The sequence below is a fragment of the Halichoerus grypus genome, chromosome 10, assembly GCF_964656455.1.
Source record: "Halichoerus grypus chromosome 10, mHalGry1.hap1.1, whole genome shotgun sequence".
Classification (NCBI taxonomy): domain Eukaryota; kingdom Metazoa; phylum Chordata; class Mammalia; order Carnivora; family Phocidae; genus Halichoerus; species Halichoerus grypus.
In genome coordinates this window covers 8,576,814-8,592,022 of record NC_135721.1, presented here as the reverse complement: position 1 = coordinate 8,592,022, position 15,209 = coordinate 8,576,814, and the positions used below count along the sequence as shown (strand labels likewise).

Here is a 15,209-nt window from a genome sequence, read left to right as displayed (position 1 = left end):
AAAGGCCAAGGAGCACAATTTCTGGATTGTCTGGGAAGAGCATGTTTAGTTTTGTAAGAAACCTCCAAACTGTCTTCCAAAGTGGCTGCACCGTTCTGCATTCCCACCAGCGGTGAGTGAGCGTTCCTGCCGCTCCGCATCCTCGCCAGCATTGGGCATTGTCAGTATTCCAGATTTTCTCCATTCTGATAGGTGCGTAGTGGTACCTCATGGTTGTTTTAATTTGCATCTCCCTGATGCCTTACGATGTGGAGCATCTTTTCATATGTTTACTTGTCACCTGTGTGTCTTCTTTGTTGAGGTGTCTGCGAAGGTCTTTGGCTCATTTTTTAATCGAGTTCTTGGTTTTCTTATAGTTGAGCTTGAAGAGTTCTGTGTGTATTTTGGATAAGAGTCCTTTACCATGTACACACTAGATCCGTCAAGGTCCCAGTAGAAAACAGATGGGACACCTGAGCTGAGTCCTTAAGGAAACCTATTAAAGAAACCTTTGACAGGATATGGGCAGAGTTGAGGAAGACTGCCAGGGGGCTCTGACAAGACCAGCATCAGCCAGAGGAGGGGCCAAGGCCAGCCTGGGCGGGGGGAAAGAAGAGGGGGCAGTGGCCTGAGCCCAGGTGTAGGGGGCAGGGCATCAGCCCCCAAAGGTGTCCACATCCTAATCCCCAGAACCTGTGTCCATGTCACATCCTGGAGGTCACATTACACGGCAAAGGGAAATTAAGACTGCAGTGGAATTAAGGTTGCTGGTTGGCTGGGCTTAAAATGGGGAGACTGTTCTGGATTATCTCCAAACAATCACCTGACTAGTCGCCCCGAACCCTCCTCCTGCTTTGCCGCTGCAAAGCTTGGAGCACGCCCATCACCGCTGCCTGTCACCGCAGTCTCTAGCCTTGCTGTGTGTATCAGGTGGGCCCAATAAAATCACAGGGTCTTTAAAAGGAGGAGGAGGAGGCAGGAGAGAAGCAGAAATGGCAGCACGGGAGCGATGTGGCACGACCTTGCTGACTTGGAGGAGGAGACCCCAAGGCAGTGACGCTGGCAGCCTGCAGCACCCGGAAGGCAGGGACACAGGTTCTCTGCTAGGGCTTCGGAAGGAACACACCCTACCCTGCCAACACCTTGGTGGTAGCCCCGCCAGACCTGTACCCTGACCTACTGAGCTGTAAGGTACTTACTTTGCATTGTCTGCAGCCACCCAGTTTACTGTCATTTATGACAGCAGACATCGAAGGCTAGTTCACGAAGTAGCTGGAGGAGACCCCTGCAGGGGCTTTGGTGGAGGGTGCCAAGGGTTGGGGCCAATCCATGGTAATCCAGCGGGGAGGAAGTGAAAGGAACAAAACCTTCAACTCTCTCCTCCCACTTTCTCATTGTCCACCACGAGCTGAACCCACGTGGAAGCCAGAGAACCCTGGGCAGAGAGGAGAAGAATAAAGAACAGATATGGAAATGCATAATGAAGGGAAGATGTGTGTGTGTGCGTGCACATGCCTGCCTATCTCTCTCTCTCTCTCTCTTTCTCTCACACACACACACACACACATGCATGCGTGCACGCACACACACACTCTGTGGTTGCCGTGAAGGTAAACTCTGTTTATCTGAGTCAGAAATTCCTACCATAACTCAATCCTGGAGTGAGGGAAACAGGCATTAACTCTCTTTTTCAAGGTTCAAGTAGCAAATAATCTCTCCAGGTCATCGGTTGGCACCAGGATCCAAAGCTGCATAGGGATTGGAAGCTGTGTTAGTGCAACAAAGTACCACGAACTGGGAGGCTCCAACAATAGAAATTCAGTTGCTCACAGTTTTGGGGGCTGGAAGTCCAAGATTAAGGCGCCAGCTGATTTGGCTCCTGCTGAGAACTCTCTTCCTGACGGGCAGTTTCCTTCTCGCCATGTCCTCAGACAGCAGAGAGAGAGGGAGCTCTGTGGTACCTCCACTTGTAAGGACACTAATCCTATGGGATCAGGGCCTCACCCTTCTGACCTCATTTAATCCTAATTACTTCCTTACTCCTAATACAGCCACACTAGGGCGTAGGCTTCAGCATACGAGTTGGGGAAGGGAGACACAAAGCAGTCCATAGCAGACGCCCTTTTGATTATATCTTGCATATAACAGGCAAGAAGGTCAGGAATCCAGGCACACAAAGCAAGCAAAGGGTCCTGGCCTCAGAGACCCCCTGGCCTGGCCAGGATGCCTCATTAATACTTTACATGATTGACCCAACAGCCCAAAACAGCATCTCTCCATCTCTGGCATCCCTGGACTCAGAACTGCTGTATTTCTACAGCTGCCCACACCTGGGGATCCCTCTAGCACTGAGTGGTTCTGAGTTATATGCGGCATAATTAGAGGTGGAATCATTTAGCCTGGCATGTGGTTCAACGGGAGAGCCAAGATTTTGATGCTAACATAGACAGTGGAGGATATCAGGGATCAGTCTTCCAATATAGACTGAAACCAGTCTTAACACAAGTGATGTTTTGTTTTTATTCTAAGGCAAAATTAGGTTCATATGGGGATGGAAGAAGCAAGCTCTAGGCCCAGAGCATCCAGAGAGTAGATACACTCCCTGAGTAGACTTTCAGCTTAGAAGGACCGCAAATGAGATTTACAAACAGAAGGCACGTTGGTCACTCTGCTGTGGTCCCCTAGGTGAAGAGAGAAATTGTGAGCCCTCTGACATGGTCACAGGGGGAACCCACGGGGTGAGTCAATGGGGCTGATTCTTCCTCACTTCCACAGTAACTGCATTTTGCAGGCTGCCTCTGACCAGGCTGGAGAGGCTCATCCATCGAAGCCACGGAGGAAACTTTCCTCTTTCTACATGACAGAGGATGCTTACCGAGAGCTGTCCTAAAAAGACAACAATACCTCCTTCACCTCTTGGACACTCCCACAAGGGCCACAAGTGAAAAACCAGGAAATACTCCCTTTGTCTTTGAACTTCCCTACCATGTAGGAGTTAAGGTTGAACTCCCGTAGTGACAGCCCAGGGACTCCAGTCCTGAAGACTCCTATCTGCTCAGTGCTCTAACACACTAAAGTAAGAGGCTGATGGCTCGCCGGAGATACACAGCTGGTGAACGGCAGAGCCGAGGCTCCTATCCACCTCTCCTGATCCCAAGCCCCCTGTCCTCTCCACCGTTCCAGCCTAGACCTTGGGAGACTGAGTACTTGGAGAAGTCTTCCAAAGGGAAGCAGCAACTTGCCTTTTTCCAGATCCGACAGGCCTTACTGAGCTACACGAAACCCAGTAAAGAGTTAAAAATTTATTAATATAGGATTTTTGCTTCAAAGAAAATTTGTCTAAAACTCATGTATGGAATCCTTATTGTGGACTGAATCGTGTCCCCCAAAACTCCACTTGTTGCATCCTTAGCCCACAATGTGACTGTAAGGTTATATATCTGGATGGAAGATTAAACTACCAGTGGGGCATAGCAACTTTGCCAAAGACAAAAAATCAGGAGACCTGTGTTTGGCTCTAGTAAGGATCAGGGGTTCTAAGTGCAAGATAATTAAGGGCCTTTTAACTCTAAAGTTCTGGCATTTACAAGGGTTAAGGAAAGAGACCAATGAAAGGTTTTAAAGCATGTTAACACACTCTTTTCACTTCCTCACCCTGCTCCATGGGAATGACATCCTAAAAGCCTGGAAAGCCTGATACCCTGAGGATGCATCTACCAGTGACAAAGAAATCCCTGGAGGATGTTAGTGTGGTGTTCAAACAGCCCTTTAGCAAGCAGAGTAACAACAAAGTGCCAACGTTCTGGCAAGTCCTTGACCAGCTGTTTCTGGGACCACATGCACATAGCAGCACGGTGCAAGCGGGCCAGGTGCCTGGTACCCACGGGATGCCTATTTATGCTGAAGGCTTGGAGCTTTCTCACAGATTGGCTCATTTAATCTTCATGGAGATTCTGCAATGTAGACAATAGTTTTTAAATGCAGAAGTGGGTTGAGAGGTTAAAAAACTTGCCCAAGTTCACACAGCTGGTAAGTCAGGCCCAACGCCCCTGTATCACCTTCCATCCAGCACCCAGCGCTTCTGTGGGTTGAACTGAACGGAGAAATGTAAACGCAGCCAACAGGCTCACATTCGCTGTCCCATCCCGCCCGGCGTTTGCTCAGGGGCACCCTTGGGGGGGTGGGGTGGGGGGGCGGGGGGGGCGGGTCCTCCCATCCTGGAGGTTCCCGGCGAGGAGGAGGCGCTCGCTCTCCTCTCTGGGCAGCTCGCCCGGTCTCCGCGCAGTGAGAGGGAGGGAGCGCCGGCCGCGGGAGCGGGATGGAGAGCAGCAACCCGCAGCCCCCGAGGCCCAGCCCGAGCCCCGCGCTGAGCCTGGACGCCCGGCTGGGCGTGGACACGCGCCTCTGGGCCAAGGTGCTGTTCACCGCTCTCTACGCGCTCATCTTCGCGCTGGGCACGGCGGGCAATGCGCTGTCCGCGCACGTGGTGCTGAAGGGGCGCGCCGGGCCCCCGGGGCGCCTGCGCTACCACGTGCTCAGCCTGGCTCTCTCCGGGCTGCTGCTGCTGCTGGTCAGCGTCCCCGTGGAGCTCTACAACTTCGTGTGGTTCCACTACCCCTGGGCGTTCGGCGACCTGGGCTGCCGCGCTTACTACTTCGTGCGCGAGCTGTGCGCCTACACCACGGTGCTCAGCGTAGCCAGCCTGAGCGCCGAGCGCTGCCTGGCCGTGTGCCAGCCCCTGCGCGCCCGCCGCCTGCTGTCGCCGCGCCGGACCCGCCGCCTGCTGTCGCTCGTCTGGGCCGCCTCGCTCGGCCTCGCCCTGCCCATGGCAATCATCATGGGGCAGAAGTACGAGCTGGAGACGGCTGACGGGGAGCCGGAGCCCGCCTCGCGAGTGTGCACGGTGCTGGTGAGCCGCACCACGCTCCGGGTCTTCATTCAGGTAAGGGGGCGGAGGGGGGGGGGGGTGCTAAAGGGCCGGTGTTTTCACTTCTAATACTCGCGACCGCCCCGACTCCGAAAATTTGGGTCTCACTGCCCCATTTTACAGAGGACTTGCAGAGAGGCTTGGCAAAAATGAGGCATTAAGAGAAGTCCAGATTTGAATTCAAAACTAATTCTGAAAGTCTGCGCTCTTCCCAGTGGTGCAAGAGTGATGACCAAACGTCACTGGGCATAAGAATTGTTGGGGAGGGGTGCTGTAAAAATATAGATTTCATAATCCACTCCAGCCTTTTACTTTTTTATCATCAAAACTAACCATCTTCATTCAGCCTCACTGCAGACATATCCAGTTTAATGGGATTTTGTGGAGATATAAAAGCAAAGCCTGAATATTCAATATTAATGATTTCAGAAGAAATACATATATTAATTGTAGCCTTAACAAGAATTTGGAAAAATATAAAGTTAAACCTGATTAGGAAACATTCCACTTGGCTTCAGAAGTTGCTTACTATGGTCACTATGGAGAATTACTCAGAAGCAACAAGGTAGGATCGCTAATTTTTAAAAATCCACTTCCTATATCAGACATGTTTGTGGGTTGTCACATTCCTTACCCAAATCTGGACCTGATGATAAAGAAGACAAAAACAAAAGCAGAAACACACCAGCAAGCAGAACAGTAATGACACTAATGAAACTGGTCATGCAGGGACTCTAGACCACAGTCAGAAGGAGGGGCCCCATTGACAATAGTGGGCTGCTCCTACCACGTCAGGTGGACTAATCATGCCCTGAGACCCCATCAGTCCAGTCCGCACGTTGCCTTCCGCCATGCCGGCCCAAGCACATCACAGCCACAGAGCCACGTTATCTAGAGCACCCATCGAGTCCCAGCAGCCTCCATGCAGATTCTGAGTTGCAGCAGAATGATCTAGCTGAATAGTCAGAGCACCGGACCTCCTGCCTTAGGTCTGTGTAGCTCCCTTCTGCACCCTGGTATGGCCGTGGCAATGAACCAGGAACCACATGCTCAAAAGGCGTGGTAGCCAAGGTCCACCAGTTTTCACAGACTAGGGTGGTAGCTTCCAGGCTGCACCTATTTTGGAGTTGGGCTTAAGGCAGGGAGAGAGCCAAGCAAGGTCTGTGCTGTGAATACACTGCTTGCATAGTTTACATTATGTGGTGCAAACTGACCAATGCAATAGAAACCGTGAAATGTGCCAGGGGCAAGCTTTTGACATTATGCGTAGTGAATTCCTTCACGGTAACAGCATTATTCGACAAATGGTATATTAAAAAATATTTAACTTGAGACACACAGTCTATGTGAACACAACAAAATAACCAAACTCAAATTAGGATTATTTCAGTCCACCTTCCTTTTTAGTGTCTTATCGCTCACTGTCCATATTTATCAGTGCTTTTTGACCACAAAAAAATTGCTCATAGTTTTTGAAAGTACAAAAAATTGTCTAGTATTTCAAAGCTCCCAAAGATTAATTACTAACTGATGAATATATTTTTACCTTAGATTTCTGTCTTGATGGGTATCAAAGTTACAATTTGTTAATAAGTATGTTGTTGCTGATAAAACCCTGCTTGGCTCTGCAACAAACTAAAATGACTGTCACTTAGTGTTCTATTTTTCTCTTGATGCTGCTGATTTGTGAGCATGCGTTAAGAAAAAAGCATTGAGTGATAACTCCTTAAAAAGGTACAGCACCCAACCCAGATATTTTTTACTGATTTTAAAATGTTATTAAAATGTTCAGTTTAGGGGTGTCTGGGTGGTTCAGATAAGCATCTGCCTTCAGCTCAGGTCATGATCCCAGAGTCCTGGGATTGAGCCCTGCATCAGGCTCCCTGCTCAGTGGGGAGTCTGCTTCTCCCTCCCTCTCCCCTGCTCCTTCTCTCTGGCTCGCTCACTCTCTCTCTCTCAAATAAATAAAATCTTAAAAACAAAACAAAACAAAACAGAAAGGGGCACCTGGGTGGCTCAGATGGTTAAGTCTCTGCCTTTGGCTCAGGTCATGATCCCAGGGTCCTGGGATCAAGCCCCGCATCGGGCTCCTTGCTCAGCAGGGAGCCTGCTTCTCCCTCTCCCTCTGCCTCTCCCCCTGCTCATGATCTCTCTCTCTCTCTATCTCTGTGTCTCAAATGAATAAATAAATAATCTTTTAAAAAAAACAGAAAAAAAAGTAAAAGAATAAAATGTTCGGTTTAGGGGCACCTGGGTGGCTCAGTCAATTAAGGGTTGGACTCTTGATTTCGGCTCAGGTTGTGATCCTGGGGTCCTGGGATCAAGCCTCATGTGGGGTTCTATACTCAGCACAAAATCTGCTTGAGGATTCTCTCTCTCCCTCTCCCTCTGCCCCTACCCCTGCTCCCCCCACAAATAAATAATCCTTTAAAAAAATAAAAACTTAAAATGTTCAGTTTAAAACAAAATGTTCACACAGAACCAATAAGGAAAAACCTTATAACACATAGATTTTGAATATTTTTTAAGATTTTATTTATTTGTTTATTTGAGAGAGAGAGAGAGAGCATGAGCACAGGGAGGAGCAGAGGGGGAAGAATCTCAAGCAGACTCTGCGCTCAGTGCAGAGCCTGACATGGGACCCAATCCCACGACCCCAAGATCATGACCTAAGCTGAAACCAAGAGTCGGACGTTCAACCGACTGAGCCACCCAGGCGCCCCATATACCTAGAATTTTAAAAATTAAACATTTAAAAAACAAGGTATTATATAATAAGCTTGTTTTTCAAAAGTCAAAAAATATCAACCAATAATTACGTCACAAGGCTTGTAACATAAAACGCTGTTCCCTTACCGCCCTTTCACACTTTGATTTATATTCTCTTGTTGAGGGGCAGCTACCGTCCACCCTTAGCTTTTGCTGCTCTTTGCCTACATATTTCTAAAGAACATGCCTGCTTGATTTTGCAGTTTTTACACTTCATGCAGTGTCTTCTAACTGGAGAGAAAGAGCATTCTGCTCTCTTGCACTGCATCCCTACCCTCCTCGTCCCGCATCCACACACACTTCTCACGGCTCCTCCAGTGCAATAATAATAAGGTTCGTCTTACGCTCAGTACTTACGTACTGCAACTATGCAAAACGTTCTTCACAGATGAACCATGTCATATATTTTATTATATTTTCTTTCCAATGTTACCTTTGCTTCCTTGCCATCAATAATGGTCTTTTTTTCAATTGGCTTAGTTTCCTGTGATCTATTTCTCAGGCATGTTTTACTCCTCTACTAGAAGCATAAATACTATTTCAGTATGTCCAGACCCATCCAGTCAACAGTCAGTTGCATCCTCCAGTCGCCCCTGGAGCCCCCTCTCCTGCTCCAATCTAACTGGATGTGCAGCATCATCTTCCATCACTCTGCTCTTCTGCCACATACACTATTTTTGGATCCTGGGTCTCCCTCTTTATTGCTTTACAACCTTATCTTGATGGAATATATTCTCCTGTAACCTCCTGTGACCTGAGAAAAGTTCCACAGAAGGTTAAAAAAAAAAAGTGCAATTTTGCATGTCTGAAAATGTTCCAGATTATGGAACATAAGATGGCCGGGCACAGAATTCCTCACAAGTTGTAAAGCATCACTCCACGGTTTTCCAGCTCCCACCGTTGCCTTAAAGAAGTCCAATGCCATTCTGGTTCCCATCCTTTGTATGTGCCCTGTCTTATCCCTCTGGAAGTTTTCAAGGTTTTCTTTACTCACAGCATGCTAAAAGTCCTAAGAACAGGCCTCAATGTGGGCTTATTTTCATCCATGGTTCTGGGCCCCCAAGCAGCCGTTCAATCTGGAAGCTTATATTTCTCACTCTTAGAAAAACTTTCTTCAATGTGGTTTATTTTGAAAAACTATTTCCTCCCCTCTGTTTTCTCTATTTGCTTTCTAGAACCCACTATTACGTAGACGATGAGTGCCCTCAACTAATCCCAAATGTTCTTGTTGTCTCTCCTATTTTTATTGCTCTTTTCCATCTTTCTGAGAAGCTTCTCAACCTTATCTTGTAGCCCTGCTGTCGCCCTCCCCCCTCCTGCTGCTGCAGATTCCTGGGCCCTGGGCACAGCCTGATGACCAGAGCATCACAGAGCCTTGGTGCCACCACCATAAGCCATGGAATTACCTTTACAGGTGAATGTGCTGGTATCCTTCGTGCTCCCCTTGGCATTAACTGCCTTCCTGAACGGGGTCACTGTGAGCCACCTGGTGGCCCTCTGCTCCCAGGTGCCATCCACTTCTGCCCCGGGCAGCCCCACCCCCAGCCACGTGGAGCTAACGAGTGAGGAGAGGAGGACGCCCCCCCTGGGGGGCCAGGCCAGCCTGGTGAGACACAAGGACTCCTGCCGGCTCCGCCGTCTCCAGCACAGCGTCCAGGTTCTCAGTTAAGTACTCAGTAACACTGCCCTGAGTGGAAGAGTTGGGGCTCCAAGGATGCCTCCCCTAGCCCCTGGCCAAGTGACCTTGAGCAAGTTACCACCTCTCTCCAGGCCTCATTTTTTTCTCTATGCCCCAGGGGAATTGTATGACCACAGGGTTTGGTGGTATGATTAAAGGCTAGAATGGGAATTCTGTACATGAAACCCCCATCTGCTCCAGGGAGTAATGCATAAAGACAAACAGATACCCGGTTACTTTTCAGGGAGTCTAGCCTATGGATGGATACAAGGAGCAGCTATAGTTAGGGAACTGCTGCCCAAGACTGGAAGACTCAGACCCGCTGGGTCCCCAGCCCAGTTCCCCACCAACTCCCTGCTTTCCCTGATACAACATTGATTGTTGGTTGGTTTTTCTAAGTATCTAGGTCAACTTGGCCTTGTAGGGGAAACATTAAGAGGCACAGGAAAACAGGTCTCTCCAAACACCTACAGTAATGCAGGTACTCACTAAGGTCTAGGAAGACTGAATAAGAGATCAGGGTCTGCTCTCATCAATGCCCCCAGTGTCATCCATAGGACAGCAATGCAAGAGCTAAATGTCATGTGATGTGACAAGAACAGAGGCAGCCCATGACATGCGTGGACTTTCCTCTATAGAAAACAGGCAGCATAGAGAGTCAATGCCCAAGAATGCAGGGAGATTTGCTTTAGAGATAGGTTTTACTCATCAGTCTCTGGAGTGTAGGCTATGCTTCTCCGCTTCTGTGTGCGTGAGAACAGTGTGGAGAGTTGTAAAACACAGGCTACAGGGCCCCAATCCAGAGATTCTGATTCAGTAGCTCTGGGTGGGCCCGAGACTCTGCATTTCTACCAAGTTCCCAGTTGATGTTGATGCCCTGGTCCAGAGGCCACACAGGATTACAGAATGGATTTGCCAGGCAGGGCAGGTGTAGGGGAGGGAATGGGAGGGGTATAAGGGTAGGGACAAAGGGGCCAATTCGGAAAGTGCTGTCACAGTCCAGTGGACGGGAGATATGAGCCCCTAGGGTGGGGCAGTAGAGGTGAGGAGGGAGGAATCAAGGGATGCTAAGGAAGAGCTTTTTAATAGATTGGATCTGGGGGTGATGGCAAAATCAACAGACTATCTGGCTTATGACTTGAGAGCTAGATGGATTGTGGACCATCAGTCAATCAGAAAAAGGAACAGAAGAGGCTTTATGAGGCAGAAGGACATTTAAGTTCAGTTGTCTCTGCCATTAGACACCAATCAGGTGGGAACATCTAGCCCTGGTTTTTAGAGTATATTCTGGTGGTCAGAAGGAGGTTATAGAGGTTTTAGAAGTTTCTAGAAGCATGTTGGTGTACAGGTGGGGGTTAAAGTGGGCATTCACCCAGACATCAGGGTAACATCAGGTTTGGCTTCAGATTCAGATCAGAATGTCAGATAGCCTCGAAGTTCCCTCCCAACCCCTGGATTCTGGGAACAAATTCCAGGGAAATGCTGCGGTCACCTTGGCATCTTCCTCCCTGGAGACGGCATAAGTGGGAACGTTTGCTCTCTGTCGCTCTGTCCCTCCCGACCTGTTCTGCAGGAGCCATTGTGGCTGTGTATGTCTTCTGCTGGATGCCGTATCACGTCCGCAGGCTCATGTACTGCTACGTTTCCGATGACGGGTGGACTGGGTAGGTGCAGCGGAGGGACCCAAGAATGTAGGCAAAGGGCCACTGGGTTGGGCCTGGGAATTTCTATGCTCTCCACAGGGATTCCCAGTTGCTGGGTCTTTTGGAACTCTGTCCTCCATTCTAGCTGGTCCTGCCCAGTCTGTGCCCTCAAACTCTCTGAGCTGGGGGTGGGGAACAGGGCGTTTTCTAGCAACTTCACTGAACTGATAAGGTCACGTGAATGAGAAGTCTCAGTGGTGACCAGGGCTATGGGCATCCTGACCACAAGATGGAGAGGCCCTCGGGTGGGGGAGCAGGGGGAGGGCCTTGCTATTGCAAGGAGAGGGAAGGAAGCCTCAGAGCCTCCCTGAGTCCATGAGCTAACAAGGGCCCCTTAGACAGAGACCAGACCATGTATGCCTTTTGGGACACAACTGGAAAAGAGGAGAGAATCTACTGTCTTCCTTTGGGAAATCACTATGCCTCTGATCCTAAGTGGAAAGCAAACATCCAAGAGAAGAGAGATCCATGTAGTCTCCAAGGAAATGGCTGTGTCAACAGATGCCTCATCCTCGAGGGCAACTAGTGCCCCTTACATTCAAATGCATATGCAAAGCCCGCCCCACAGCTGAGAATCCTTGTGGCGAGGAACATGGCTTCTCAGAAAGACGTTCACTTCTTAGGGAAGCCACGTCTCCTGGACCACCCCCAGCAGCACAAGGCTCCCGGCGTCCCAGCGGGCTAGGAGACAGCCCCTGTCAATCAGCAGGTGCACCCTTCACTGCGCAGGGCACCGAGAACTGCACGGGGAACAGGGACTCAGAGGCTGGGTGGAGCGCACCTGCCAAGGGCAGCTGGTGTTGATGGACCGTTTATCGAATTCACACCATGCTTCCCAGTAGCAGAAAACAGGCCTTCCTCACCTGGCCCTTTGGAGGAGAGATGCTTTCTCTAGAAGAAAGGGGTGGACCCTGTGAGGAGGTGCAGGTCCTCTAACACACCTCCCGGGTTTCTCTTCCAGGACACTCTACAATTTCTATCACTACTTCTACCTGGTGACAAACACGCTTTTCTACGTCAGTTCAGCGGTGACCCCTGTCCTGTACAACGTCGTGTCGTCCTCCTTCAGAAAACTCTTCCTGAAAGCCCTAGGCTCCCTGTGTCGAGAGCACCACCGCATGGAGCCATGACCCCAGGGAGCCCCGGAGCCCCCCTGAATGGACCCAGCTTCGGGCTCCGGGGATCCCCCAGGCACGCCGACCTGGATGAAACAGAAGAATGAACGAAGCAAACAGTGACTGACCGCTCAGTCATCTAGCATTCAGACAAGCAATGTTACCATAAGTAACTCAAGCTCTGCAGTCAGATGCACTCACCTGGACCCCCGGCCCCGCCACTTATCAGCTGTGCATCTGCAGGCCAGTCGCTTACACGCTGAGCCTCGGTCTTCCCCTCTGTGTGATGGAGATGAACAGTACCCAGCTCTTAGAGTTGTTTGAAGATTAAAGTGCTTAGCACAGTGCCTAGTGCATAATAAATAATAAATGTTGGCTGGCATATTTTTGTCATCGTTGTTACTGTTCTTATTATTGCTGTTTTTCACTCTCCTGGATGTCCACCACATTCTCCTGTAGCTTTATGCTCATCAGTTGTGGGCTCAGATGTCCTAAGAATTTCCCCAAATGACAAAGGACAGTGCTCCAGAAGCTTACTGCATTGTCACATCACATGAGCTGTAGTAACCTTCTCCAGTCTTGCCCAGTAGGACTCCATGAGCCATGAGAGGGCCCGGGGGCACCCACTCCCCTCCCCTGGCCTCAGGCCAGCGTGACTGCCTGACACCAGGCATTGGGACCACCCGGGGTGGGGGGACAGATGTGTGACTGACCCGGAAGCAGGAGGGTGCCAAACTACTATTTATTTGGGGGATCCTGGGAATACGCTCATGACCACTGCCACCTTCTATGTGGGAAAACAAGAGCAAAGAGAAGTTAAGGAAGGTTCTTCTCCCACTACTTAGTAACTCAGGGACCGAAGGCCAGGCTTGGGAGAGAGCAATAAGGCTCACCAGTGCATCCTGCTGCTTCCCAAGAGTCTGATGGCCAAAGAGCAACAGAAACAAAAGGCTCAACATGAAGGAACTGAGTGAATCATGATAATCCACTCCACAAATTCTATTTGTCAGGCCACCATTAAATAATAAGTATAAATCTTATTCAGCAACATAAACATTATGGTTGTACTATTAAAAAAGAACATGATACAAAAATACATGATGATATTATGTAGAAATCATTCAGATGCAGACAAAAGGTCTAGAATGAAGAAGCCCTTAGTGAAAATGGCGGGTTTGCTAAGGAGGCACAAGTGACCCGAGGACAGGGGTGGTTTCTGTTCTCTTCATGCCAGGATCTGAACCTAATGATGCCTGCCATGCAGCAGACACTCAGATGTCTGGTGAAGGGCGGGGAAACCTGCATTGTTTTCCTCTAATTTGTTGGTATAATATTGTTTGTATGATATCTAAATAACAAATTTCAAGTAGAAATTAAGTTCCCCCTATCGTCCAGAGAGCCCAGAGCGTGTGATGGATCCTCCCTCTGTCACTTATTAGTTGTGTGACTTAAGTTCCTTCACTGGCTTGGGCCTCATGTCGAGTCTGTGAAATAGACATCGTAACAATTATCCCCTGGGTTTCAAGAATTAAATGGTATCATAAATATGAAAAAATGCTTGAAAGTGTAGTACCTAGCACCAGAAAGAGCTCGGTTAATAGTGGCTGTCATTAATATAAAGGAAGCTCTTGGTCACCAAATGCAAATTATCTTTCTAATTCTGTATTTAAACAACTTAAGCTGTTTGTGTGGTTGGCTGGACCGTTGGCTTGCTTGGCTAAGATCAAGAGACCCCAAAGGTGTTCCTTTCATCAGCCTTAGTCTTACAACCATGACTTCCCATCAGTGCCAGAATTTTAGGACACTTCCACCAAACTTTGAAAGATGAAGGATGCACTGCTCACCTGTATGAGTTTCCTAGCACTGCAAAGTATGTGGCTTAGAACAACAGAAATCTATTCTCTCACAGTTCTCAAAGCTACAAGTTCGAAATCAAGGTGTCAGCAGGGCCATGCTCCCCAAAGACTTGAGAATAGAATCCTTCCTTGCTTCTTCCAGCTTCTGGTGGTTCCCAGCAATCCTTGGCTTGCTGGTTCATCATTCCGACCTCTGTCTTGATGGTTACATGGCAGCCTTCCTCTGCTACTCACTCTCTTCTTAAGACACCAGCCATACTGGATTAGGAGCCCACTTTATTCCAGTATGACTTCATCTCAACTAATTACATGAGCAACAACCTTATTTCCAAATAAGATCACATTCTTAAGTATCCGGGGTTAGGACCTGGATATATTTTCGGGGATGTGATTCAACCCAAAACAGCAACCAAACCCACCCTTCTTAGTAGGGTGGACTGCCACCCTTGGGAAAGATCCTTTTATAGAGCAAGAACCAGAGTTAGAGTGGCCAGAGATCCCAAGAGAGAGAAATTTAAAGAAAGAAAGGCAAAGGGAAACTGGGACAGTATATTCAGTGAATGACAAATGTAGTCATGGATTCTTGTTTCTTCTCTAGACATGAAGGGCTTGAAAACTCTGCACTGGCTTTCCAACTGTTTTGTTAATTAAAATGCTAATTCCTTCTGAGCTGGGAAGTCTGCCTAAGCAAGTAGACTAAAAAAGAAACGAAAGCCATTGACATTGGACGTGCCCTTGGTTCATGTCTTCCTTAAAGAGCTGTTGCAGACTCTAAAGCCAGATCTGGAAGGTTTACTGCAAATCTTGTTATTAAAACGTTTCTAAACATTAATGCTGAGATTGCCCAGACTCAGGATGATACATAATGTAATATATTGGCTATATGCTGGCATCCAGCACTACCTCCCACAGGCAACCCAACACCTCTCCCAATGAAAGAATTTTGGATCCATACTTTTATCATACAGAGAGCCTTTGAAGCCAACAGTCCCTTTCTAATATGAGACATGTGGTGGAAGTAAATTACTCAAGATGGAAAGCAGCTGTGATGTTAGTGGAACAATGCTTACACCTGTAGGCATGAATCTAGATTTGTTCTGTCACTTGGTAGCTGTGTGATCTTAGACAAGTCATTCAAACTCGCTGAGCCATAGCTTTTTCATCTGAAGATGTTCCCACTGG

The 15,209-nt window shown here is 48.6% G+C and overlaps 1 protein-coding gene across 3 annotated transcripts; it reads left to right on the top strand.

The window, feature by feature from the left end:
* Positions 1-4,263: 4,263 nt before the first annotated feature.
* Positions 4,264-12,555, top strand: NTSR2 (neurotensin receptor 2). 3 transcript variants are annotated; one of them, XM_036070908.2, is made up of 4 exons: positions 4,264-4,921; positions 9,183-9,339; positions 10,927-11,017; positions 12,018-12,555. In XM_036070908.2, exons 1-4 carry the CDS (start codon positions 4,298-4,300, stop codon positions 12,184-12,186), a joined length of 1,041 nt encoding a protein of 346 aa, XP_035926801.1. In that variant the 5' UTR covers positions 4,264-4,297; the 3' UTR covers positions 12,187-12,555. The 3 variants fall into 3 exon arrangements, with proteins under 3 accessions (XP_035926801.1, XP_035926800.1, XP_035926802.1); XM_036070907.2 differs by having other exon boundaries at positions 9,090-9,339; XM_036070909.2 differs by lacking the exon at positions 9,183-9,339 and adding an exon at positions 8,969-9,089.
* The last annotated feature ends 2,654 nt before the right edge of the window (positions 12,556-15,209 follow it).